Here is a 25,530-nt window from a genome sequence, read left to right as displayed (position 1 = left end):
TTTTCAATGCCATAGAAAGAACTAGAAGTCTTGCAGGTCCCAGAGCTCAAGCTATACGGAAGATGTATCTCACTGCAAGGGTTCTTTACCCCTGCACATAGGGTGGCAGCCAAGCACAGCTTCCGGTACCTTCCTGGCACCTCCCCGGGCTTCTGAGCTCTGGCTGAGGAGCTCTAGAAGCCATACTTCTTCATTTTCAGCCCACAGCTCCTAACGTCAGGTTGGCAAAAAGAAAAGGACATCAACATCAAAACATCGGAGGGGAACAGGGAAAAGAACACGGCTCCATCCACTGCGGGCGACTCCAGCTGTCTCAGATTTTTTAATTCAAACCAAATCACTGAACACCCGTGACTCAAGAGGCATTTCATGAACAGCACTTATGATACGGTTACAGTTCCTATTTTATAGTAAGCTACCCCATCTTCAGCTCTTTCAAGTTTCCAAAACTTCTCCTGGTGGTTTTCTGTACCTAGCATCACAGTGAACAAAATTGGTGTTGGCTAAATACTTCCAGTGCTTGCCGTAAGCCCAGGCCTGAGAAACCAGATGTTTTCATGTATCTGACCACAAGTGTCCACCTCTTCCACAGAGAGCCCAGCACAACAGCTGCCACGCTGGCTGACCACTTCCCAGGGGTCGCAGACCCAGATGCTTGCTCATTTCTCAGCTCACCTGGGTGCCCACATCCTCCATCTGCTTTAAAAAGTCAGAATGCCAGAGTTGTAGGCAGCAGCCCCCCAGTTTTTAGATTTTGCAAACATTGAATATATATCTATATATGTGTATTCAAGCTATGTGTGGAACCTTATCTGACTCCACCAAGTTTCCGCCTACACGAAGTGGCCCTCTACCTGCAGTGCTCAGCTTCTGGTCTCAGGGCCTGTGAGGGTCAGTGGGCCCATGTCCCTGGGGACACACCTTCTTGGCCAGGTCCCACAGACTGCGACGAAGAAACGCCGGGACAGGGAAGTTCTCAGTGCCTCTGATGCACTTCATATCCCTGGAGACATCCTGAGCCAAACACCGTCCAGTCTCACTCACAGGTTTCCCTCCTTCCACATGTTCTCATGACGGGGCTATTCCCATCAGCTTCCAGAACACCCAGGTTTGCAACATCTATGGTGAAACACTTCTCAGCTCCCTCACTGGCCATCCAAGGTCACATCTTTTTCTTTGTGGTCATAAAAGCCCGACCTTCAAGAAAACCCATGCCAGTTCTCCAGGCCAGGCTGTGATGATCTCTGATGGGGATTGAGAAATCCTCCAAACACAGAGGCACTCATCAACTGAGAGGCTGCACAGCTCTAAAACGGACTCCGTGCATCAGCGTGTTCTCAGCCACCTGAGGAGGGGGCCCTTTCATCTAACGTCTGCCTGATCGCTTCATCTCCTTCCTAATGAGGGAAAACGAAGAGACGGCTCGGTCGTCATTTGGGAGTGAGTTTGTTCGAGGACGATGTGGTTTCAGAATGTACATCGCTGCTACTCTGTAAAGGCACAACAATGTACGCCTTCACTAAGCTTGGCAAGCATGTCCTCCACCCAGAACATTCCTGACTCCAGCCCCGCCCCCTCCCACTGCTCCAGAGACCCCAGCAGGCACATGCAGCTGTATTCCCCACGACAGCATACCAGGGGGAGCCTTGCACTTTCCAGGAAGAATAGCAAAGAAGGGAAAGTCTCCAGGGGACAAGGGTCTGTTTGAAGCTCCAAGGGAGACCAGTACAGAACTCTCTGGATGGGTGGGAGAAACCCACTCACAATCCTCAGGCCCGCTGGCAGAACACCAAGTGACCGACTACTACGTATGCAGGTGGCGGCACTTTAAAAGTGAAGTTTCAGCAGCTTGACAGTTTTCATTGATACTGTGGGAGCCTGGCTCCTGGTTTATTCGCGTTCTTTAAAAGATGAATGGGATAAGGGCTCTCCGAGACTTGGGGTAGTCCTCAAACATTTTGAGGTAGAACCTAAGAGACAAGAAAGGAATAATTATAAGTGGAAGGGAGCAATGGTCATCAGTTACATTTTGCTGTGCCTGAAAGCCTTGTCACATGTGTATCTACATTTATTTTCGGGTCTGACTACCCCAGATAGCCACTTGCTCATCTTTTTCCCTCCTACAGTCTACCTCGAATAAGTGCTGGTGCTTCTTGCATTGGGAAAGAAAGGGTAGCGGTCAGAGGACAATGCTGATGCCTGAACAACATTGTGGGTAAACCAAATGCCACTGAATTTTACACTTAATGCTTAGTCTAATGTTCTGTATATTCTACTGGGACAGAAAAGAGAATGGAATAGATGGAAAGATGTACCCATCTCGATTGAGCTTGTAAATACAGGGTTCCAGAGACCACAAAGAACATGAGCAAACTTAACCCAGAGACCTGGCAATGTTCCCAGGGAAGTATCCTGAAATGAGGTCCGGGGATGTCACTGAAGTGTGAACTTACATTATGGGTTCAGTGTCGTGCCCCCAAAAGATGTGCTGAAGTCTCACCCTCCAATACCCGAAAACGGAACCTTATTCTAGAACGAGTCTTGCTGTAGAGCTCATTCAGACAAGGTCAGCCTGGGGCGGAGTGGGGGGTTGCAGACTGAGTGCTTCATCCAATGGTATCAGAGTTCTTAAAAGAACAGGAAAACAGACCTGGAGACTGAGGCCCACGGGGCAGACAGAGGCTGACATTAGACTGCAGCTACACCGCAAGCCCTGGGGAAGCCAGGGAGGTACAAGGAAGGAGTGCCCGCTCCGGCCATCACCTACACCTTGACTTCAAATTTCTAACCTCCAGAACCTCCACAGAATAAAGCTTTGATGTCCGAAGCCCACCCTGGCAGGAGTCATTGGCCATGGCAACTCTGGGAGACCAATGCATCTCATCAAAAGTCTTTCGGCTTCGGTAACCAGGTTGTCCTCTTAACCAGTCGAGCCTGGTAGCTCTCAAGCACCTTTGTTTGAATTGGGAGAGAAACAACAAGACTTACAAGAGGCGGCTGGCTTTGGGTGCTGGTTGCAGAAGACCAGCGAGCTGCCCCTGCCTGTGCCATCTCTGGCAAATGCGTGCCTTTGCTTTTTAATCACCTGCACAAAGCCCCATGCGGGCTGTGAAAAAGGTGCCCCTGGACCCTCCCTCTGGGAAATCTGACATGAAAGGATGAGACCTGGCTTTGGATTGTGCTGTGGCACAAGCTGGGAACGTCTGGTGGCTTCACTGTCCGCCTCCCAGGGACCCTCCAAGTGCCGGTGATGCCCTCTCCTCTCCCTCTCCCTAGGGACATTCCAAGTGCCAGTGACGCCCTCTCCTCTCCCTCTCGCTCTGTGCCTCTCGGAGACACCAGACCAGGCTGGAGCAGGGAGAACTGAGTCCTACGAGCCAAGGCCCCTCTGTCCTCCACCCACCTCAGCCAAGGAGGTGGCAGGGAGAGGGCCCGAGGAAAGCTGTCGTCTCATTCATTTCTTTCCATGCCCCTTTTTCTCAGAAGAAGGAAGCCGTTCTTGGTTTAACCCTCCTTGGTTTAACACCAGGGAATGAGTCATTGGCCAGACTGTGACACCAAGGAAGAGCTGGAGGAGGACCCTCCTGGTCCCGGTTCCAGGTCATTGCCTACCAGGGGACAGATGCCCTTCCTTGTCCGTTGCCTGTCAGCATGGCCTTTCACCTTCCTGAAAATCAAGTTCAGGGAAGGGATCTGAAGTTCACACTCAGGTTTGAAGCCAAGTAACAACTTCCTAGGCTACCCCTGCCCTTCCCATGACGATTTTAGTTAGCTCTTCTGTCTCCCAGGTTAGTGGGGTGGGGAAAGCTAGGCCAAAGACCTTTAGAACAGGTTCTAAATGCCTGTAATTCCAGCACTTCCCAGCAGATGGGGCTGTTTCAAAATTGCACCACACAATTGGCTTACCCTACCTCTCCAGGAAGCCAAGAATGACCTTGGCTGTGAGTTATCAGGGCGGGAATGTGAGGTAAGAAGGGAGGGACAGAAATAAGCCCCGGGGTTTCCAGGGAAAATAATCCTTCTGGAGTTGCCAGAGCTCTGTGATGACCTGAACTGGTAGCACAAAACCTGGAATTAAAAATAGAGTTACAGGCACCAGGGCTGGTGCTCCCCACAGGGTACTGTGTCCTGGCCATAACCCAGAATTATCTGTGAAGCTTTGGGAAATTCTGGCCATGGTCCCACCCACGGTACACACTCCAAGAAATGTGGCAGACATGAATTGAACAAGCAAGGAACTGGAAGTCACTTCTTTTGCCTCTTAACTCATATCTGCTGCTTACTGCTAAGCAGTAAGGATCACCAGGCAAGCCTTCCAGGGCACAACTCCCTATTGCTCTTCTGTGAACCCATCTTCAGTGAAGTTCTCAGGTGCCTCTGTCTACCTGCGCCAATTGCTACTCTTAGCAAAAGTTTTAGCGGCTGTCATCCAGCTAAATTCCAACTTCAAGAAGAGCCTGCACAGTTGCAACTTACCAGATGATTAATACCCACCTTCCTTTATAAAAACAAATGTCCTAGCTTTATAAACTGGACTCCATGTGATAAAACCTGTCAGAAGAAAGTTGCATGGCCATTGCCACCATTATTGGAAAGTTTACCTATGGTGGTGAAAAGCACGCAGCCCAAGGAAACACAGAGAGAAAAACGCGAATGCAAATGCTGGGAGGGACCAGGCAGCCAAGGCATAGCCAATCCATTCAATAATCTCACCCAGGAAGTTGGCTCCAGATACATATGTGAACAAGCCACCTGTGTGCAGAAGAACCAACAAGTCAACACCACAGCTGATTGATTATGACACGAAACCCCTCTGTTCTGTTCCAAAATGCATAAAGGCAACCAAAACAGATGCAGGGCTGGATACTCCCTTGGCAGTCATAGACATGCCAGTGGCCCATAGAACATTCTGGAATCGTGAGTGGCAGCCCCAGCTGCTTGGTGGGCTCTGTCCAAATCTCTAGCAACTGCTGGACCATTGGCTTTGGGCAGACAAGGAAGAGGGGCAGGAGGTCTGGTTTCAGTTTTGTTCTGTGAAGGGACATTTTCAGGACACCGATCACTGCCACTCAACATAGTTCACATTCGGTCACACCGCAAATCAACACACTACGTCAACATAATACAAATCGGAAGTGCTTGAGAAGTAATCATGTTCTCTTTTGCCATTTGCTCTCTCTCTCTCTCTCACACACACACACACATACACAGACACACACCTCTGCAAAGGAGCATGTTCCCTTGAAATTTAAAGAAGGGAAGAGGGGTGGGAGGTATGTGTCCCATGGGCCAGCTATGTCTGCTTCTGCTGTTTTGAAATGTCTCATTTTTCTATCCGACCAATTATTGCCTTTCCCAAAACTGTATCTAGAAATCAGCACATTTCTAATGATATTAAATATATCCAAGCTCAAATTTTATGACCCACAATAAACTGGAGATGTTCTAACCAAAGCCATTTTTTTCTATAGTTACATAAAAATAGTTTGTAAATCATCCTCCATCATAACTCAAAAGTTGGAAACTAACCTTGGCAATCTGGTTTGTAAGAGCTTTCTCTGCTCCTCTTTGTCTCGTTACTGACTGAAGATTTTAGAAATCAAAGCTCCTTAAAGTTACCTTCCTTGAGGATGCCATTGTGTCAGTGGTTCTGACCTAAGAGTCCCTAGATCCTGGAAAGAACCAGTGATCTAGGGGTTGGCGCTGTGGCACAGGTTAATCCTCCTCCTGTGACACTGGCATCCCATATGGGTGCACGTTCTAGTCCCAGCTGCTCCTCTTCCAATCCAGCTCTCTGCTGTGGTCTGGGAAAGCAGCAGAAGATGGTTCAAGTCCTTGGGCCCCTGCACCCGCATGGGAGACTGGAAAGAAGCACCTGGCTCCTGGCTTCAGATCAGCACAGCTCCGGCCATTGTGGTAATTTGGGGAGTGAACCAACAGATGGAAGACTTTTCACTCTGCCTCTCCCTCCCTCTGTCTGTAACTCTACCTCTCAAATAAATAAATCAAATCTTAAAAAAAAAAAAAAAGAACCAGTGGACTATTGCAAAGGATCTATAAATCATGTGAGTATAGTAAATGGTATACCTCAACCTACTATATCATTTTTGCTTGAAGCAGATACTCAAAACATATTCATAACATTTGAATTTATTTTAATGTGCTATTGAATTAATAATAACTGTGCCATTATTTTCTTGATGAATATTAATCCGCATTACTATATCAGAGTTCAGGAAATTTTTGGCTATAAAGGGATGTATTTATGTCAAAAAGGGTGGAAGCTACTGATCTACACAAATATTCTAAATGGATTTGGACTGAGTCACTTCTACCTGCTTTTCTTGGTCATCCTCATATCCTGTGTTCTTGGGAACAGTTACAGTTTCAACTATTTCATACCTTTATCTCCAAAATTGTGCAGTCATGTACTACAGAACACTGCTCCAGTCAACTATGGGCCTCCAGTACAGCAGTGTATACTGCAGGATTATAAAGGAGCTAAAAAATTCCTATTGCCTGGTGACGTCATAGCCACTGTAGCTGTCATAGCACAATGCATTACTCATGCACACACACACATAGTACCTAACACTTGACAACTGTAATAGACAACTATGGTACTCGTTTGTGCAGTCGCTATACTATGCTTTTACCATTAGTTTAGAGTGCACTTCTACTTATTAAGGAAAGTTAACTGCTCAGGCAGTTCCTTTAGGAGGTATCTGGAAGAAGGCGTTGATATCACAGGAGATGGAAGCTCCTTGCACATTATTGCCAACAAAGACGTTCCAGCATGACAAAAAGATGTGGAGGTGGAAATTCTGACCCTGTGCAGACCTAGCCTAATGTGCATGTTTGTGTCTTAGTTCTTAATTGAAAAAAAGAAAAGAAAAATGCTGTAAAGAGGGAAAAAATAAAAATACTTAAAATTGGCTGGACCATATAGCCTAGGTGCATCATAAGTTGGGCTATCTGATGTGTGTATACTCCATGTTGTTTGCATAACAATGGGACCACCTAAGGATGCATTTTCCAGAGTGTTCCCTGTTGTTAAGTGATGCATTATTGTACTTATATTTCTAAGGCTAACTTCTGATTGCATACACAAGGTTCTCCAATGCCTTTAAAAGGAAATACCCAAGTACTCCCCCTAGAACTCACTAGGTGAGTCCAGATCCATGGAGAGTGAGGACAAATGTGTTGGTGGTAAAGGATTCAGCTGCATTTGCTAAGGCAGCAAGGACTGGCCCTGTGTGTGTGTGTGGCAATCTTGTCTACTAGGCGGCAGTCTATCCCCACCCCACCCACACCTCTCATTCTCTCCACCTCTGGGGGATTAGCATCTTCCTTCCAGGGGCTCTTAACTTCTGGGTACAGACTAGAAAGGCAGACATGCTGTGGCTGGGACAGGGCATGGAAGGTAAGTCAGGAGCAAGCGGGTTTGTACCGCTTCACGTGTGCCCTCACTGCCCCTCCCCATTGGTTACCATAGCTTCCTTGCTCTAAGGAGGAGTGGGGACCTGGGGCCCAGGACAGGCATTACCTTGTGGGATCCTATAGGTGATTTCTCCAGGCTTCCTGAGCTTGCGCAATATATAGTCACTATGAATGTTGATGCCCATTCCCAGAATAAATAAGCAGATACCTAGGCAAAGAAGAGAGAGAAGTGAAAATGTGGCCTCATTTTAGTGTTTTCCTTGCAAGCTACAATTTTTTCTAAAACTGAAGGGAGAAGCACTTATTTTCTAAGTCTGAGAATTGGACTGAGATATGGGAGGAGCACAGGGAGTGTGAGGAGCAACCAGCCCTCGTACCGAGTTTGGGAGGGGGAAGGGCTGTACTGTTCCCTAGGCCTAAAGGCTGGCCCTGCATGTAGCCATGTGGTAGAGACAGGCGGGGGAAGCCAGGGGAGTGGGAAGCACCATTGTCTAATAGTCAGCTAACTAAACAGATGGGTAACAGCAAGCCCTCGGCTCCTTCCCAATCAAACCAGGGCTGCTGAACTCAAGACTTAATTCCAACCCCTTCTCCTCTGTGATCCCCCCATAGAGGATGGAAAGATGAGGGCATCCCACAACCTAGTCCTGCCAATGAGATGCAAAGGCAGGGTTCCAGGGACGTCCTCTGAAACTCTCCTGCTTTGCTGATGGCCCTGGAGCCTCCACTTCCTCCTTGCTCCCCCTTTGCTTGCACAGCGCAGCGCCTTGAGCAGCAGCCACTGCCTTGTAGGTGACCAACATGAGGGCCACAGGTGAGAGTGTTGAGTAGAGATGGGACAGGAAGTAGCCGGGTCCCTAATCACTCCAGGAAGCGACCAAAGGAATGCAGAAGCTGTCCACCCTCCACGCTGTGTAAGCAATGTGAATTCTGAATTGTTTAGGTCACCAGTCATTGGTTTACTGGGACACATTGCTGAGAGCATTCCTGACCTATACACCCATGCTCATGAAAGGAATCTGAGGTAGATGAAAGGGTATGGCAATAAAACAGATTGCCACCACTGCCACTTCACAAACACACACACACACACGTATATATACTGATCACAGCTTTATGTATTTTTAACCACATATCCTGGTGGTGTCTCCACATGTACCATCCACTGGTAAAGACAGGGCCCAGTCTGAGCAGAGCAGAGCCAGGATCAGGGATGGGAGGCCCTGCATCCCAATGGGCACTATGACAACCCAGAACCTTCCCTGTCCCACTGAGCGGCCCAACCCCGCTCTCAACAGAGCGCATTTGGTCCTGATCAAAATGCCTCAGAACCCAGGGTCCCTGGTTTGGCATGATAGGAAGCAATGACCATCCCACCCAGTCTACACAAAGGATCACAGGCCTGGGAGAAAGGGCACGGGCAGAGGTTGGGGGGGGGGGCACAGGAAACAGAGTGGTGCAGAGATAGAGACGTGCCTGTGTGCCAACTCACTCCGCCTCTCTCAGCCTCAGATTCGTCGAACGTATTCTGTCACCTATGTTACAAGGAGAGTGCTAAGATCATTCATTCATTCACTAATACTCATTGAGGGCTTACTAGGTACCAAGCATTGTCCCAAGCTCCTGGGACCCAGTAGGGCACAGTCAAGGGGTCCCTTGTTAAAGAGCTTGCATCTTAGTGGAAGAATGTAGAAATAAATTAAGATGATTTAAAAAGTAAAGCAAAAGATCACATTACGGCCATCACAATGCAGAAATCAAAGCAAGGTGATGAGACAGGGAGTAGAGAGGGGTAGGAGGTATCTCTCTTTAGATAAGTGGCTGGGAAAGTTTTCCCAAAGACTTTGCATTTCTTTTGTGGGTCAAGGGGAATCAAAAATGAGACACAGAGCAACCTAGTAGAGGGACTAGCAGGTGCAAAAGTCCAATGCACCTGAAGAGCGAGGTCAGAGCGGGAGATAAGGAGATGAGGACAGGATGACAGGTCAAAAGTCAATCAAGGCCTCAGTGAGCAGACAGGGGTTTTAAGTGCACCACGAAGCCATTGGTTGGTTTTAAGCAGGTTAGACATTTCAGCTGATTCTGATTTCAGCTTATTATTTTTGGACTTTATCTCGTGTTCCAAAAATGAACAAAGCCAGTACTGAGTGTCTTCCACTATTTGGGACAGGGTGGTCAGGGGAAGCCTCATTGAGGAGGCGTGAGACGGGGAGAAGGGGCTCACCGTGCGGTCGCAGTGGTAGAGCAGGGAGAGGGTGAGGTGACTGGGACCCGGGCAGTGGCTTTAGCTGGCCTGCGGAGGATCCGCGTGCAGGTTCACTTACCCAGGCTAAACCTTAGATCCGTGTACCAGGAGTCAGGGTAGTCCGCACAGTAAATCAGAGAGTAGCCCTGGAGGAACCCATTTCCGATGCAGAAGATGAAGCCTTGGAAAAACAGTGTAGCTGGGAAAGGCCTCCCTCGGGTGAGCAGCGAGTAAATGAACGTCCTGGGGCAGTGGGGAGGAAGGGAAAGATCTCTGTGAACAGACAGACCCAACAGGTGGGACGGCTGCAGGGAGGCCCTGGGATCTAAGCAATCACTGACACTAATATTTGTCTTGTTTCATTAAAATCCACATTAGCCACCACTTTTTTTACAATTTCAATATATTTTCACATATCCCTAAAAAGTTGAATGGGCATTTAGCCTGGTGATTCAGATGCCAGTCAAGACACCTGCACCCTTCATCGGAGTATCTGCCCTGCATCGGAGTATCTGGGGTCAGGTCCAGTCTCCAGCTCCTGAAACCTTCTTCCTGTTAATGAAGACCCCTGGAGACAGCAGTGATGGCTCAGTCCCAGGCATGTGGGACACAAAGATTGAGCTCCCAGCTCTTAGCTTAGGCCTGCCCCAGCCCTAGCCACTGTGGGCATTTGGGGAGTGGACCGATGGCTGAGAGTTTTGTCTCTCCCAAATAAATAGTTGAAAGAAAACAGGGGTGGACATTATGGCACAGCAGAGTGTCTTGGACCTAATCCTGCCTCTCTTTCTGATCCAGCTTCCTGCTAACGCTCATCCTGGGAGGCAGCAGGTGATCGTGGTCCAGATACTTGGGCTCCTGCCACCCATGTGAGAGACCTGGATGGAGTTCCTCGCTACTGGCTTCAGCCTGGTCCAGCCCTAGCTACTGCAGGCATGTGAGGACTGAATCAATAGATGGGAGATTTATTTATTTATTTATTTATTTATTTATTTATTTATTTATTTATTCTTTTCTCATTTTTGCTCTCTCCATGAGGAGAGAGAATTTAAAAAAATAAATTTGAAAGTCATTTTTTAATAAAAACATTTATTTTCCTCATTTTTATTCCATCTGGATAGAATCACATTATTTGATTCTTAAAGAACAACATCTTATTTCTTAAACTCATCATTATGTTTGAGACACAAACATGATGTGTATAACTACATTCCCTTTATTTAAGTAATTATATGTTATTGTTATGTTTAAATACACCACATCTGTTCCTCCATGTAACTTTGATGAATATTTCTGTTGTTTCCAATGTGGTTGTACCCATTCTGAGATTATTTTGTTACAACTCCCAACTCTATGTCATTTTAATGATTTTCTCTTATCTTTTATATATCAAAGTTTATTTTGCTATAAGAAGTTAGATAAGAATCCAACTTTTTTCTGATGATGATCAATTTACTAAGTATCTCCTTTCTACTGATAGGCAATGCCATTGGAATTGTATCACTAAATTATCCTATGGATTGGTTCTTTTGGATTCTTGGTTCTGTGCCATTGGTCTGGTTTGATAACTGTAGTCTTTTTAAACTAACTTACATATAATGAAATGTTAAATGCTTAAAAGGACAAATGTATTTATCATTATAGATATTATACAATGTACATGTGTAACAAATCATCATGTCGTACCACACAAATATGCACAGATTAAAAAAGAAAATGTGGGAAAAAAATGTTAACCCTTGGTGAAGTTACTCTTAAATCATTACACTTTGGAGGGTGGATTTATAGGTTACCCTTGCTTATTTGTTCATGTAAACCTTAAGATCAACTTTGGGGTGTTTTGTTGCCAGCAAGAGGGATTATATTAGAAGTGACGTAGTGTTTGCCGGTTTTGAATTCCTGCGGTTGTAACAGGTGGGCCTGGAGGGTCTGCCTCTGCACAGAAAACCCCTTGGGTCTCACCAGCAGGAAGTGTGGAGGAGCGCCAAGGCCTGGGCAGTGATAGGGTCAGTACTGTCCCACTGGAGGGCGCCTCTGAGCCTCAGGGCAGCTCTGTCATTGTGTTTGTTTAACTACCAGCAGGTCACCACACCCAGTGACTTTATCTTAAAAGGCTTCTTGATTTCTGGAATGACTGAAAGTTGGTAAGGCCACATCTGATCTAATTTCCTCCTTCTGATTTCACTATTTTCTCTGGGAAAAAAAAAAAATCTCTTGAGGTATGAAGCAGAGACGAGATATATGCAGGAACCAGGGGCAGGTGTGGGGACAGGAGGGCCCTTGCTCGCTTTATTTGTCTGAAATATTTGGATTCTTGAGTTCTCCCACAGCTTGCCTGATATCTAAAGTGATGCGATATGGGGCTGGCGTTGTCAACACAAGCATCCCATATGAGCAGTGGGAAGTTCAAGTTCTGGCTGCCCCACTTCCAATCCAGCTCCCTGCTAATGTGCCTAGGAAAGCAGAGGAAGGTGAAGATGGCCCAAGTTCTTGGGCCCCTGCACCCATGTGGAGACCCAGATAGAGTTCCAGGCTCCTAACTTTGGCCTGATCCAACCCTGGCTATTGCAGCCACTTGAGGAGTGAACAAGAGGATGGAAGATTTCTCTATTTTTCTCTCTCCCTCTTGCTAACTCTTTTTTTTTTTTAACTTTTATTTAATGAATATAAATTTTCAAAGTACGACTTATGGATTACAATGGCTTCCCCCCCATACCGTCCCTCCCACCCGCAACCCTCCCCTTTCCCACTCCCTCTCCCCTTCCATTCACATCAAGATTCATTTTCGATTATCTTAATATACAGAAGATCAGCTTAGTATACATTAAGTAAGGATTTCAACAGCTAACTCTGTCTTTCAAATAATTTTTTTTTTAATTTAGTTGACAGGTAGAGTTACAGACAGTGAGAGAGAGACAGAGAGAAAGGCCTCCCTTCCGTTGGTTTACTCCCCAAACGGCCGCTACGGCCGGCACTGCGTCAACCCGAAGCCAGGAGCCAGGTGCTTCTTCCTGGTCTCCCATGAGGGTGCAGGGGTCCAAGCACTTGGGCCATCCTCCACTGCCTTCCCGGGCCACAGAAGAAAGCTGGACTGGAAGAGGAGCAGTCGGGACTAGAACCCGGCGCCCACATGGGGATGCCAGCACCGCAGGGGGATTAACCTAGTGAGCCACGACATCGGCTCAAATAAATTTTTTTTTAAAATTCAACTTGAAGAACGCCATCTACACCCTTCAAATTGTGAAAACACTCCTCACTGTGAAAGTTAACGGAGAGAGTACAAATGGCAGGAGAGCCTCCTAGAGTCTACCCCTCCACAACAAGCAAGGGAAAGAGCGCCGGGGACAGGGGAAGGAGATGGGAAACAGCTCTCTCGGAACTCTGGGCATCAACCGAAGTCAACCAAAGGCTTGCTGCACCCCAGCGAGCATTTAGCCAAGGGCATGACAGGACCTCAGCAAGACCAGCAAGCTCTATGACATTCCTAATTTTCTGTAGTCCCATCTCCCACTCCCTACCTCTGCACAGCCTTGAAAATATGGCAGTCCCATTCCCAGGACTGGTGGGAGCCCAACAGGGATGGGGCTCTTTTGAAGCCTCTTGCCCAAGAGAAGTCATGCTCTTCCCTGTCTGCTTTTTCCTCCTCACCTGCCTGGTTCCCAGGCCCTCAGGTGGCTGAATCACACCCCTGGCCTTCCTGTCTCCAGCTAGTAGATAGCAGATCATGAGACTTCTTGGTCTCTGTAATCAAGCTGGGCCAGTTTCCATGATAAAGCACTTAGATGGAGATGTACGTAAGCTACATAAAGATATGCACATCCCTATTGATTGTGCTTCTCTAAAGAACCTTGACTAATACACGTGTGATGGACAATGTCTCTATTTCTTTCATGGTATTGGTGTCTTTAAATTATCTGCGTCTTTTGGGACATCTTGATGAATTCTGAAAAATTCACATTTCTGTAGAAATAGGAAGCCATCCACAGAGTTCAAGTTTTTAAATGTAGTTGTATAAGACTGAAAGATGGTATTTTCCAGAACTCTGAAATTCTGTGTATTTTCTTATTACTCCATCAGTACAAAGATCCGTCCTGCTGCCTTTGCATAGCCCCACGCCTACCCCTGACCCAGTCCCTTGTAACCACTTTCTGTTCTCTTTTTCTATACTTTGTTGTTTCAAGATCACATAAATGGAATCACTACATATGTAATCTTTCTAAGTTGGTTTTGTTCAACCAGTGTAATTCCTTCAAGATGCATCCAAATTCTAAGCTATATTTTTAAGTGGAAAAATGACATAAGTGACAGCATGTACAATGTGCCACCTTTTTGCAATCAGCAAAGGGAAACGAAAATGTATGTACATACTTTGTCATTTCTTGGGAAAGCTTCATTGGGCTCTAATTTACATACATAAAATTCACCCCCTTTAAAATGCATAATTCAGTGACTTTTATGTGTATTCCAAAAGTTGTGCAACCATCAGCATGAACTAATTCCAGAATATTTTCATCATCCCAAAAAGAAACTCAGTACCTGGTAGCAGTCAATCCTAACGTCCCCTCCCCTCTGCCCCTAGAAACCACTAATCTACCTTCTCACGCCATGACTTTGCCTCTGCTGGACATAGAACCATATGATACATGGTCTTGTGTGACTGGTTTCTTTCACTTGGCATGGCATTTTCAAGGTTCATTCTATGTTGTAACATGCGTCACTACACTTCTTTATAGAAGCTAATAATATGCCATTGTATGGAGGTACTACATGTTTTTATCTATCAGTTGATAGGAATTTGTGCTGTTTCCACTTTTTGGCTACCATGAATCAAGTTCCTGTGAACATTCAAGTCTAAATTTTCCACGAGTGTATATTTTTGTTTCTCTTAGGTAGACACCTACAAGTGGAAGGTATAGGTCATACAGTTGAGAATTTGAGGATTTGACAAACTGCTTAACATAGTAGCCAAATTTGCTTATTTTTGCAAAAAATAAAATCCCTAAAAGGGTAAATAAGAAATGGATTTTAAAAAATACTTCTAGGAAGCAGGAGGAAGGGAGAGGATGAAGACTACAGGAACTAAAAGGAGTTAAACTTCCTGGAATTTATCCTTTTTTATATAGATTAGAGCTTTGGACCACAGACATTTCTGTGTGCACCTAAAATTATAGGGGCCGACGCTGTGGTGCAGTGGGTTAAAGCCCTGGCCTGAAGCACCGCATCCCAAATGGGCACCGGTTTGAGATCTGGCTGTTCTACCTCCAATCCAGCTCTCTGCTATGGCCTGGGAAAACAGTGGAAGATGGCCCAAGGCCTTGGGCCCCTGAACCCACATGGGAGACCCAGAAAAAGCTCCTGGCTTCAGATCTGCACAGCTCTGGCTGTTGTTTTCAATTGGGGAGTGAACCAGCAAATGGAAGATCTCTCTCTCTTTGCCTCTGCTCTCTCTGTGTAACTCTGACTTTCAAATAAATAAATAAATCCTTAAAAAAATTATACCAAAAAGGAAAAATCAAATAATACAACAGAAAATAAGCTGAAACATGAAATCAACAATACATGAAACTGGTTACACAACCACACATACAAAAGAATCATGTCAAGCGACTTTTGAATATATATTATAAAGTAGATATAGTATAAGAACAGAAAGAATGGCAAAGAAATAGCAAAAGTTTATTTCATTTGATTCTTATATTACTGGCATTTTAATTTATAAATGAGTTTATGCATATTGTCAAAATGAGCAAAGAAGTAAATAGACTGTTGTGATTAGGAAGCAAGATTTTCAGTGTCCGGGGCTGGCGCTGTGGCGCAGCAGGTTAAAGCCCTGGCCTGAAGCGCCAGCATCCCATATGGGTGCCAGTTCTAGTCCTGGCTGCTCCTATTCCGATCCAGCTCTCTGCTATGGCCTGGGAAAGCAGTAGAAGATGGCCCAAGTCCTTGGGCCCCGGCACCCACATGGGAGACCCGGAAAAAGCTCCTGGCTCCTGGCTTTGGATCAGCGCAGCTCCGGCTGTTGCAGTCAACTGGGGAGTGAACCATCGGATGGAAGACCTGTCTCTCTCTCTGCCTCTCCTCTGTGTAACTCTGACTTTCAAATAAATAAATAAATCTTTAAAAAAATAAAAAAAAATTTAAAAAAGATTTTCAGTGTCCAAGAAGATTAAATACAAAATCACAGGAAAATCTATAGCATTAGGTTTGAACTGGAAATACCACTTTCAAGTCATGACTCAAAATGGGCCCACCCAGAGGCCCTGGAGCAATGACGCACCAGCAGCAATGAGCACACTGAGCAACCAGGTCTTTATACCTAATACCATCCCCTAAAGGAAGCAGAGCACCAAGGAGGAAGAACCAACTGTGCAACAGAGCCAGGGAACACACAGAGTGAGGGATGCTTGAATGTGTTGCAAAGTAAGGAAAGAGTTGAAGATTGAAGGGCAGAGAGCAGGTTGGCGAAGTTAGGCAGATGCCAATCAGAAAGGGGTTCTGAGGGCCAAACTTGAGACACCCTGGCTCACAAAAAGAATCATGACTAGAGTTAATTATAACCATTGGATGAATAAAACCTCATGGATCCAAAGTGATAGTTTAAATTTTTTTTTAAATGTTTGCTACCATTGAACATGCTTATTACACCAAGTCCTTACTCCAATAAAACAATTAAAGGGATAATTAAACACATCCAATGTGGCCACCTTCTTAAAAGGAAGTATACACTTCAGCTGCTGAGTAAAAGCTTTTCTTTTCTGAGGAATAACAGCTAACAAACAGAAGATGAAGTTGAAAGTCAGAAAACCTATTATTCACAGGATACCAAAGTATTACCCAACAGATCATGTGCTAATTACAAGGAAAACACACATTTAAGAGGAAGAGATCTAGAAGTCGTCATTTCCACCAAGAGACCAAACATAGCATGGACAAAAGTGGGAGAATGGATTAGCATGTGCATGGGGAAGCAGAGGGAGAACTGATGAGTCCAAACCCAGGCTTTTCTTTTTTTTTCTTTTTCTTTTTTTTTTTTTTTCGTCACAGAGCCTTTATTGTACACATGAGCAGTACCTGACCCGACCCAGCCCGTCACGTTTACATAAATACTCTGCCGCGATCGTTACTGTTAGAAGGTTACTGAAGCCCCCTGCACCCCAGTTTAACCTGAAAAGCAAATGCCACTTGTAGACCTGCAAGCCCCCGCTCAAACCCAACTTCTGGATTCCAGGCGTCTGCATGCCCCTGGGGTCACGTGCACAGGCAGACGCATCGGATGGCGCCCAGAGGCTGTGGAGGCCAGCACTCCCCGGTCTTGCAACCTCACAGCACCTTCCGCACTAAGGAGGCTGACCTCTGGCCCCACTGCCAGCTCTGGCTGCGCCACATCGCATCGCCGAGAGCTGACGGCCACAGGGGCCCCCGGGGCACTTCCGCTCCACTCTGACCTCCACTGACTTCATTCTAACCCCCTCTTGCGATGGCCAGCTGCAAACTGCCCGCCAAGAATCCCCTGATCCGGCTGACCACGGCCCACCGCGCCCCTCAGTGTTTTGGGGTACGCGCCCATGCCCTAGCCGAAAGGCAGCGTTCTTCCAGCACAGCCCCCGTGGACAGGGACAGCGGCTTCCCCAGGAGACCGGGCCCGCGTGCAGGTCGAGCAGCACTGGCGTGGCCCAAGGTGCGCGTCTCACAGACCGGGTGCGCGTCTCACAGACCGCCTGCCCGCAACACCCGGGGAAGCGCGTGAGCGGCCCTTCCGCGACAACTGCAAACCCAGGCTTTTCTAAAAACCCTCTCCTGGGGGCTCAAGAGGTCACAAGAGAAGCACCTGTCAAGGCCACAGCCTCAGTGACCTAAGGACTTCCCACAAGACCCCACCATCTCCCAGTGATACCTGGGCACCCAGCCTTTAACAAGTGGGTCTTTGAGGGACACCCAAACTAATGTGCAAACCATAGCATATAGCAGGGAGGAGTCCATTCTAGACAGGAGACTCAAGAGCCGTGCCACCACCCTGCGAACTTCCGCTGGTTCCTGGCTTGAATACAATGGTTCTCAGCAGTATTTGGAAGACAACTGAAGCAGCGTGACTACACAGTGGATATGTAAATGTGATTAGGGAATTGCTATCTTCCTGGGCCATGTGTAGTCAGAGAACACCCTTATGTTTTTTAAAGATTTATTTATTTGAAAGCCAGAGTTACAAAGAGAGAGAGAAGGAGAGAGAGAAGGAGGCGGGTGGTGGGGGAGGTCTTCCATCCACTGGTTCACTCCCCAATTGGCCACAATGACCAAAGCTGCACCGACCTAAAGCCAGGAGCCAGGGGCCTCCTCTGGGTCTCCCACATGGGTACAGGGGCCCAAGGACCTGGACCATCTTCCACTGCTTTCCCAGGCCATAGCAGAGAGCTGTATCAGAAGTGGGGTAGCCGGGACTCAAACTGGCACCTATATGGGATGCCAGCACTGCAGGCGGTGGCTTTATACATTACTCCACAACACTAGCCCCTGAACACCCTTATTCTTATACGAGCCATGTTGTCACCATTTCAAATGGATCATCAGAAATAAAATTATCGGGCAGGCATTTGATCTAGTGATGAAGATGCTAGTTAGGATGCCCACGACTCATAGCAGAGTGCCTGGGTTCAATTCCTGGCACCAGAGGCCAATTCCAGATTCCTACCTATGCACACCTTGAGATACAGCAGTGTTGGCTCATGTAATTGAGTCCCTTCTACACACATGGGAGACCTGGGCTGAGTTGCCAGCTCCTGGCTTCAGCTCAGTGAAGTTCTGTAAGCATTTGGGTAGTCAACCAGCAGATGAGCTCACTTGCCCTACCTCTCTCAAATAAGCAAGCAGTAAAAAATACACAAAAGCTCTGATTTAAAATATATTATTATAAAATTACATAAGCATGAGAAATATAAAACAAAACTTTCAAACTGTTAAGTTGTTGACACTAGGTATTGGGTATACAGATGCTGCATTATTTTTTTCAATTTATCTGACTCTGAAATTTTCCATTAAAAAAATGTTGGCAAAAATAAAGTTACTTAGGAAATCTAGCCAAACAGGACCTGGCACTGTGACATGGTGGCTAGGGCAGCCACCTGCAGTGCCAGCATCCCATGTAGGCACTGTTTGGTCCCAGCTGCTCCACTTCCGATCCAGCTCTCTGCGTGGCCTGAGAGAGCAGTGGAGGATGGCCCAAGTCCATGGGCCCCTACACCCATGTGGGAGAACTGGAAGAAAGAAGCTCCTGGCTCCTGGCTTTGGACCAGCACAACTCCAACCATTGCAGCCAGCTGGGGAGTGAACCAGTGGATCAAAGACCTCTCTCTCTCCCTCTCCCTCTTTGCCTCTCCTTCTCTCTCTGTGTAACTCTTTCAAATAAATAAATAAATCATAAAGTTACTGTCCCAAAAAGAAAACAAAGAAAAAGTCTTTGATTAAAAAACCATTAGCAATAATTATTTCCATTGGATATGATTAGGGATGCTTTTTTTTTTCTTACTGCTAATCTACATTTTCTAATTTTTGTAAAATAAATATGCATATTTATATATCCACAAATTTCTTATTTTTCTTTTTTTAAAGATTTATTTATTTGAAAGACAGTTACAAAGAGAGGTAGAGACAGAGAGAAAGAGGTCTTTCATCCTCTGGTTCACTCCCCAAATGGCTGCAATGGCCAGAGCCGTGCGGATCTGAAGCCAGGAGCCAGGAGCTTCTTCCAGGTCTCCCACAAGGATGCAGGGGCCTGAGCACTTGGGCCATCTTCTACGCACTTGGGCCATCTTCTACGCACTTGGGCCATCTTCTACTGCTCTCCCAGGCCATAGCAGAGAGCTGGATTGGAAGAGGAGCAGCCGGGACTTAAACTGGTGCCAAATGGGATCCTGGCACTTCAGGCTAGGGCTTTAACCTACTGCACCACAGCACCAGCCCCTATTTTTCTTTTTAAAAATATTTTATTAACTTTCTAATTTTTCTAAGCATTGCTCCTGAAGCAGTGCCATGCTGGTCTTGCTGGGTGGCATATTATCTAGGTTACACATCCTTTGTGTTTTCTCTCTCTCTGTGTCTCTCCCTCCCCACATTCACTCACATTTAGGTGCCTCTCTCTTCTTCCCCAGGGGCCCTGTATCTGACATCAGCTACAGGGAATCCTACACAGCTGCCAACACAGCAGGATTTAATAGTGCTACCCAAATATACCTGCACTAGCCCAATAAGTCCTCAAGTTTATCAGCCTATTAACCAAGCTTCCTTGCCTTACTAAAACTATATATCCATTATAATAATGTGAACTCATAATCCAGCCCTTTCTCTGAGGTCTGTCCCCCTAAAGACACCATCAAACTCTTAGGGTTTCGAGTTAACAACCACAACAAAACTCTTCCAGCTTGCAAATGAAGATGTACCCATAATTTGGGGAAAGCTTCACAATCATATTGAATTTGGTTCCAAGAAAGGCCTTCAGCTGTCCTATTTTTAAAGAACCAATAAATGCAGAATACATATGTTAGTCCACAGTGATGAATGAGTTCATCGACTGACTCTTTCCCTTTTCTTTGCTTATTTGAGCATCACATAGACGGCAACCTAGCAGTGATTGCTTGCTCTCAGACTCAACCCCCCAAAATGGCAGGAATGTGAAAATGGTGAGAAACCCCTAAACAGACTTAAGGCTACAACTGCTAGGTAGAGTGGGGCTGTGGCAACATCCTAGAGTGAAGAGCAGCCTGATCCAGCCTAGGAGAACTCTTAGTTTGTTTTTGTTTGTTTTTTGTTTTTGACAGGCAGAGTGGACAGAGAGAGAGAGAGAGAGACAGAGAGAAAGGTCTTCCTTTACCATTGGTTCACCCTCCAATGGCCGCTGCGGCCGGTGCGCTGCTGTGGCGCACAGCGCTAATCCAAAACCAGGAGCCAGGTGCTTCTCCTGGTCTCCCATGGGGTTCAGGGCCCAAGGATCTGGGCCATCCTCCACTGCACTCCCTGGCCACAGCAGAGAGCTGGCCTGGAAGAGGGGCAACCAGAACAGAATCCAGCACCTCAACCGGGACTAGAACCCGGTGTGCCAGCCCCGCAGGCGGAGGATTAGCCTATTGAGCCGTGGCGCCAGCTGCCTAGGCGAACTCTTAAACTAATGTCCACCCTACCTTCTGCCTATTGCCATTGCAAGCAGTGACAGCTCAAGTTGCCTGGGATCTATGCAGCCCCACCAAAGGGTGGCAGAATTCCTGTTGGGAGGGCCATGATGAGAATAGGCACAGACTAACCAGCCATTCCTAGGGCATTCATTCCCTCACCAAATCCTCATGGCTAGGCTAGCAGGTTGCTCTTCCTGGTGCTACTTTTAAGAGTTTAATGACTAATTGCTTGGATGACATGGGGCCTTGGGAGACAGCAGTATTGTGGTATTTCTAACTCTCAACTTGAGTCTCATCCCTTCCTCTTTCTTAAGTTCACAAGGAGGAATGCTGGACTTGAGCCCTAACCCAATACACATTACCAGACATTCCCAAGGAGAACTTGACCCACAGGCCAAAGTAATTAGACACTTGGGAAGTAAACCTAGAAAGAAATAATCAACAATATCAACAACACATAAAGTATCTAAGTAATATATGTAATAAATATTGAACAAACATCTACTATGGAACATGGAATCGCCACAGCAGAACAGCAATTTCAAATAAACACAATAAATATCCTCAAAGAAGTTTTTCCTTCAAAGCAGGAAAAGAACCACATAAAATAACTAAATAAGAATGTTAGATATGAATAATGTAATAGTTGAAATAAAGAACGGAATACTTGCAATAAACAATAAGTAGCCTGGAGCAGACAGTTTAGAAAGAACAAGAGACTTAGGATCTCATGCAGGAAAGAAATGACTCATCATCGGTTTTAGACTCTGAAAGATTTTTATGGTTGGAAATTTTTTTTAAGTCCAAGAAATGTGGAGGTAGAAGAGACCTCAGCAACTCTCAACACTTGCATTTTTCAAATATGAGCAAATGAGGCTTGGGTTATAGAGCAGATTAGGCTGAGTTGAGTCTAAAACACTTATGCAAATCCTCTCTGGATATCATACTGGGTTTAAGGCTAAAGAAACTGAATGATATATTTTTAGACCTAAAATTTTATCAAACTCTTTATTTTTATATATGAGAAAACTAGGGCCCAAGGAAATCAAACAATGTATCCAGAATATAGAATTCATTGGTGAGGAGGGTAAGGACAGGACCCAGGTCTTATGACAGCCAAATTCTCTGCTCTCAACTTTAATTGGCATTTTCAAAAAGATATCCACTCAGTCCTCTGTAGGTTTCACATCTGTGAATGCAAGCCGACTAAAAATATTTAGATAAAAATGTGTCTGTACTGAACATACAGACTGTTTTGGCCATGATTCCCTAAGCATAATAGTAGAACAATCATTTACACAGCATTGATATTTTATTAATCATTATAAATAATCTAGAGAGGATTTAAAGTATATGGGAGGATGCAGAGGCTATATGCAAATACCACATCATTTTATATAAGGAAATGGAGCATCTGTGAGCTTTGGTATCTTAGAACAGATTCCTGGGGGGATAGCAAAGGACAACTATACTGTCAGGCATGGAATTGAGCGATACACCCCAAACAGGGGTTCTACCATTAAGTAAGTTTGGGACTGGTTACAGCAAACAAACCTAGCATGTCCGTCCACTTACTACACGCACTTACACGTTTGCTTTTTCAAGCCTGGACTTCCTGAAGCATGTGGTGACTCTCTAGAAGGGACCTTTCAGGGTGCCACACCCATCACAGAACTAGAGCTCAACTCCAGAACACTGGCCAAAAAGTGACTGGCACTCCTGCACAGATGAATGGATCCTGAAGCTCTGAGATCTGACATTTGATTTTACAGATTTCACGGTCACCTCCCCTCCTCACCACCTCCCCTCCCCCACCACACACACACACACACACACACACACCCCAGCTATCTCCTCGCATCTCCAGAGCATTCCTCGCCTGATTTTTGTCAAGACAACAGAGAGAGACATGGCCTGGAGACTGCCACCGATGACCACAGTTGCATTGTGGATATGAACTCCCAGCACCGCTGCCTGGCATGTGTTAGATCTCTTCATTGAAATTAAGTGGGTTTTGGCCAGCACCGCAGCTCACTAGGCTAATACTCCGCCTGTGGCACCGGCACCTTGGATTATAGTCCCGGTTGGGCACCGGATTCTGTCCCAGTTGCTCCTCTTCCAGGCCAGCTCTCTGCTGTGGCCCGGGAGTGCAGTGGAGGATGGCCCAAGTGCTTGGGCCCTGCACCTGCATGGGAGACCAGGAGGAAGCACCTGGCTCCTGGCTTTGGATCAGCATGGTGCGCCGGCCGCAACATGCCAGCCTTAGCAGCCACTTGGGGGGGGGGGGGCGGTGAACCAGTGGAAAAAGAAGACCTTTCTCTCTGTCTCTCTCTCTCTCTCTCACTGTCTAACTCTGCCTGTCCAAAAAAAAAAAAAGTAAGTGGTTTCAGGCCAGGGGAGAAGGGCCACTATTATCAGCCTTGCCTGGAAATGGGATGATAACTCCTTCCCTGTCCTTGCTCAAGGCTGTGAGGGTGAACGTGGATGATATATGGAGAAGCAGGCTTCAAACTACAGAGTGATTGCCAAGAGTACAGAGACAGGTGTGGCATCACGAGAGGCAGATTTTCTAGACACAGAACATCAAGGTGATCTTGAGGGCCTGCATTTCCCCCTTAGTTGTACATCTTTCTTCTCTTGGCTCAAAAGCCCCTTGCTCTACCTCCCAGGCCCCTGGCCAGGTGTGAGATCATGGAGACCCTTATTTATTGGTATTGAAGAGCTGAGCAGGAAAGAAAAGTTCATTGCCTGTGTTTTCTCTACAAGCTAAATGCTCTCTTCTGCTGCACCTTCTTCTTTACATCTGGACTCTGGCCCCTGTGTCACCTCCAGAATACCTCCAACCTTATTCAATCATAGCAGTGCCTACAATTCACGTCTTTGCATAAATAATTATTTTCTGTGCTTCTAACGTATATCAAAATACACACAAGAGGGGAGAGGAGCTTGAATACCCAGCGCCAGACTGTGCGTAAGTAAATTATATTCTCAAGCACTGCCCCCTTTCCCAGAGTAAAGCAGAACAGACTGAAAATGTAGTGCAAAGGGCACATACTCGCTGGTCCAAAAGGCCTGGCTTGAAGGATTCTATTACTCCATAACTCTGATCCTGGACACATTTCATCTGCAAATGGACATTAATCGTTATTACCTCCTTGGATTCTTGCAGAAATTAAGTAAACATGATACAAGGGAAAGTACCCGGCATTGGGTTGTTGCTGAATATTTGGTACTCCTGGCACTGACATCCTGTGAAAACTTTGGGAGCTTTAGACCCGAGGAAAGGGTCTTGGAAGGCTACAGAAAAGCATTATACTCGTCTGCTGCCCTGTTTAGGTCAGTGCCAATGAGGCCCCCAAAACAAGCTCAAAGCACAGCCATGTTTCAATTATACATATACCTGCCCCTACTCTTCAGGCATTTTAAGTCTGTATGCAACACCGATATTCATTGCATCTCATCCAAAGGCATGCATGTTAATCAAGGCAGGCTGCCTACTGTAACAACAGCAAAACATCAGAAGTTCAATGTAAGAAAACCTCAGTCTTGCTCGTGCTACAGGGTCGAGCTGTGCAGGGGCAATGCCCTGTTACAGTCAATCAGGATCCAGGCTCTTCCAAATCTTCTGTGTCTAGCAATCAAAGGAAGACAGAGAGTATGAGGGGTTGTGCAGGATCGGGCTTCATGCCAGAAGTGGCATAGATTATTCCCATGCTCATTCCTTTGGCCCTGGCCAGTTGCAAGGAAGACTAGGAAATGTAGCCTGCTGGGTTTCCAGCAAGAAAAGGAGAAGAGGTTTGATAAACACACGGCCCAGGCAGAAGGCTCTGAAAAGCTCGAAGTTTTGGCAAACAAACAACATTCTCCTGATCTGAAAGTCTTCACTGCTGAGATGAAGTTATGCGAAATAGGATGCTTCATCACAGAAAAAAAACAAACACGATGAAAAGAAACCCAAGTGACTGGCAATTAGCAGTGTACAGTTTTAAGGGAGATTCCCTTTCAGATCCCAGACCCTGCAACAACTTTCTCCAGTTTGAAACCATACCCCTTTAATTCCTTCCTACACTTCTAACAAAGATTTTCACTCTTTTGTATTTACTGTGATACAGAGACTTGCAAGTATTCTGCAAAAATAAAGTTTTCTGTCACTGCTAAGTAAATATTCATTTGAGGGGACTCTTATTGGAAAGGGTTAAATGAAATTGCAAATCAAAATTAAGAACAAAACCTTGAAAATTACACATCTTGCATATACCAACTGATATTTAACTGAATCTTCTTCAAATATAACTGCAATTGCTAAGATTATCAAGCCAGTTGAAGATTTTTCACTATATGAAATTTCAGACTTCATTGTCAATCAAAATGGATTCAACTTCTGTATATAAATACAAGGCTCCCAGGCCTTATTGGCAGTTGCTCTGTGTGATAGTAACTCATTCCCTGACCCCATGTCCTCTTTCATCCACTCCCCCACCTTTCTGCTTCCCTTTATAGAGTCATCTTCGTTTACCATTTCTGTGTTTCTCTTCTCCTTTCTGCCAGCCTTTACCCCAGAGGAACAGGTCTTGGTGAGGCCATCAGAGACCATATTTCGAAACTCAAAGGAGCCAGTTTTCAACTCCTCTTGCTGGGCAGTTATTCATTCCCTCCTTTTGGAAACGCTGTCATCACTTAGCTTCCAGC

The 25,530-nt window shown here is 45.9% G+C and overlaps 1 protein-coding gene across 9 annotated transcripts in view; it reads right to left on the bottom strand.

The window, feature by feature from the left end:
- Positions 1-303: 303 nt before the first annotated feature.
- The window catches only part of SRD5A2 (steroid 5 alpha-reductase 2), a 106,703-nt gene continuing 81,476 nt past the window's right edge, over positions 304-25,530 (bottom strand). For 5 of the 9 annotated variants that reach the window (XM_089327775.1, XM_002709931.6, XM_089327774.1 and 2 more), the window contains 4 exons: positions 9,765-9,928; positions 7,547-7,648; positions 4,602-4,752; positions 304-1,970 (listed from right to left, as the gene is read on the bottom strand). In XM_089327775.1, coding sequence (XP_089183901.1) covers positions 1,904-1,970; positions 4,602-4,752; positions 7,547-7,648; positions 9,765-9,928 — 484 coding nt within the window. In that variant the 3' untranslated portion in view covers positions 304-1,903. Of the gene's footprint in view, positions 1,971-4,468; positions 4,552-4,601; positions 4,753-7,546; positions 7,649-9,764; positions 9,929-25,530 lie in introns of those variants that run through there. The other 4 variants (XR_516296.5, XR_011386720.2, XM_008254568.5 and 1 more) reach the window with 4 other exon arrangements.

This window comes from Oryctolagus cuniculus, chromosome 2, assembly GCF_051225735.1.
Source record: "Oryctolagus cuniculus isolate XC-2025 breed Fujian yellow rabbit chromosome 2, ASM5122573v1, whole genome shotgun sequence".
Classification (NCBI taxonomy): domain Eukaryota; kingdom Metazoa; phylum Chordata; class Mammalia; order Lagomorpha; family Leporidae; genus Oryctolagus; species Oryctolagus cuniculus.
The sequence above is the reverse complement of the archived record's forward strand: the minus strand, read 5'-3'. Positions and strand labels throughout refer to the sequence as shown.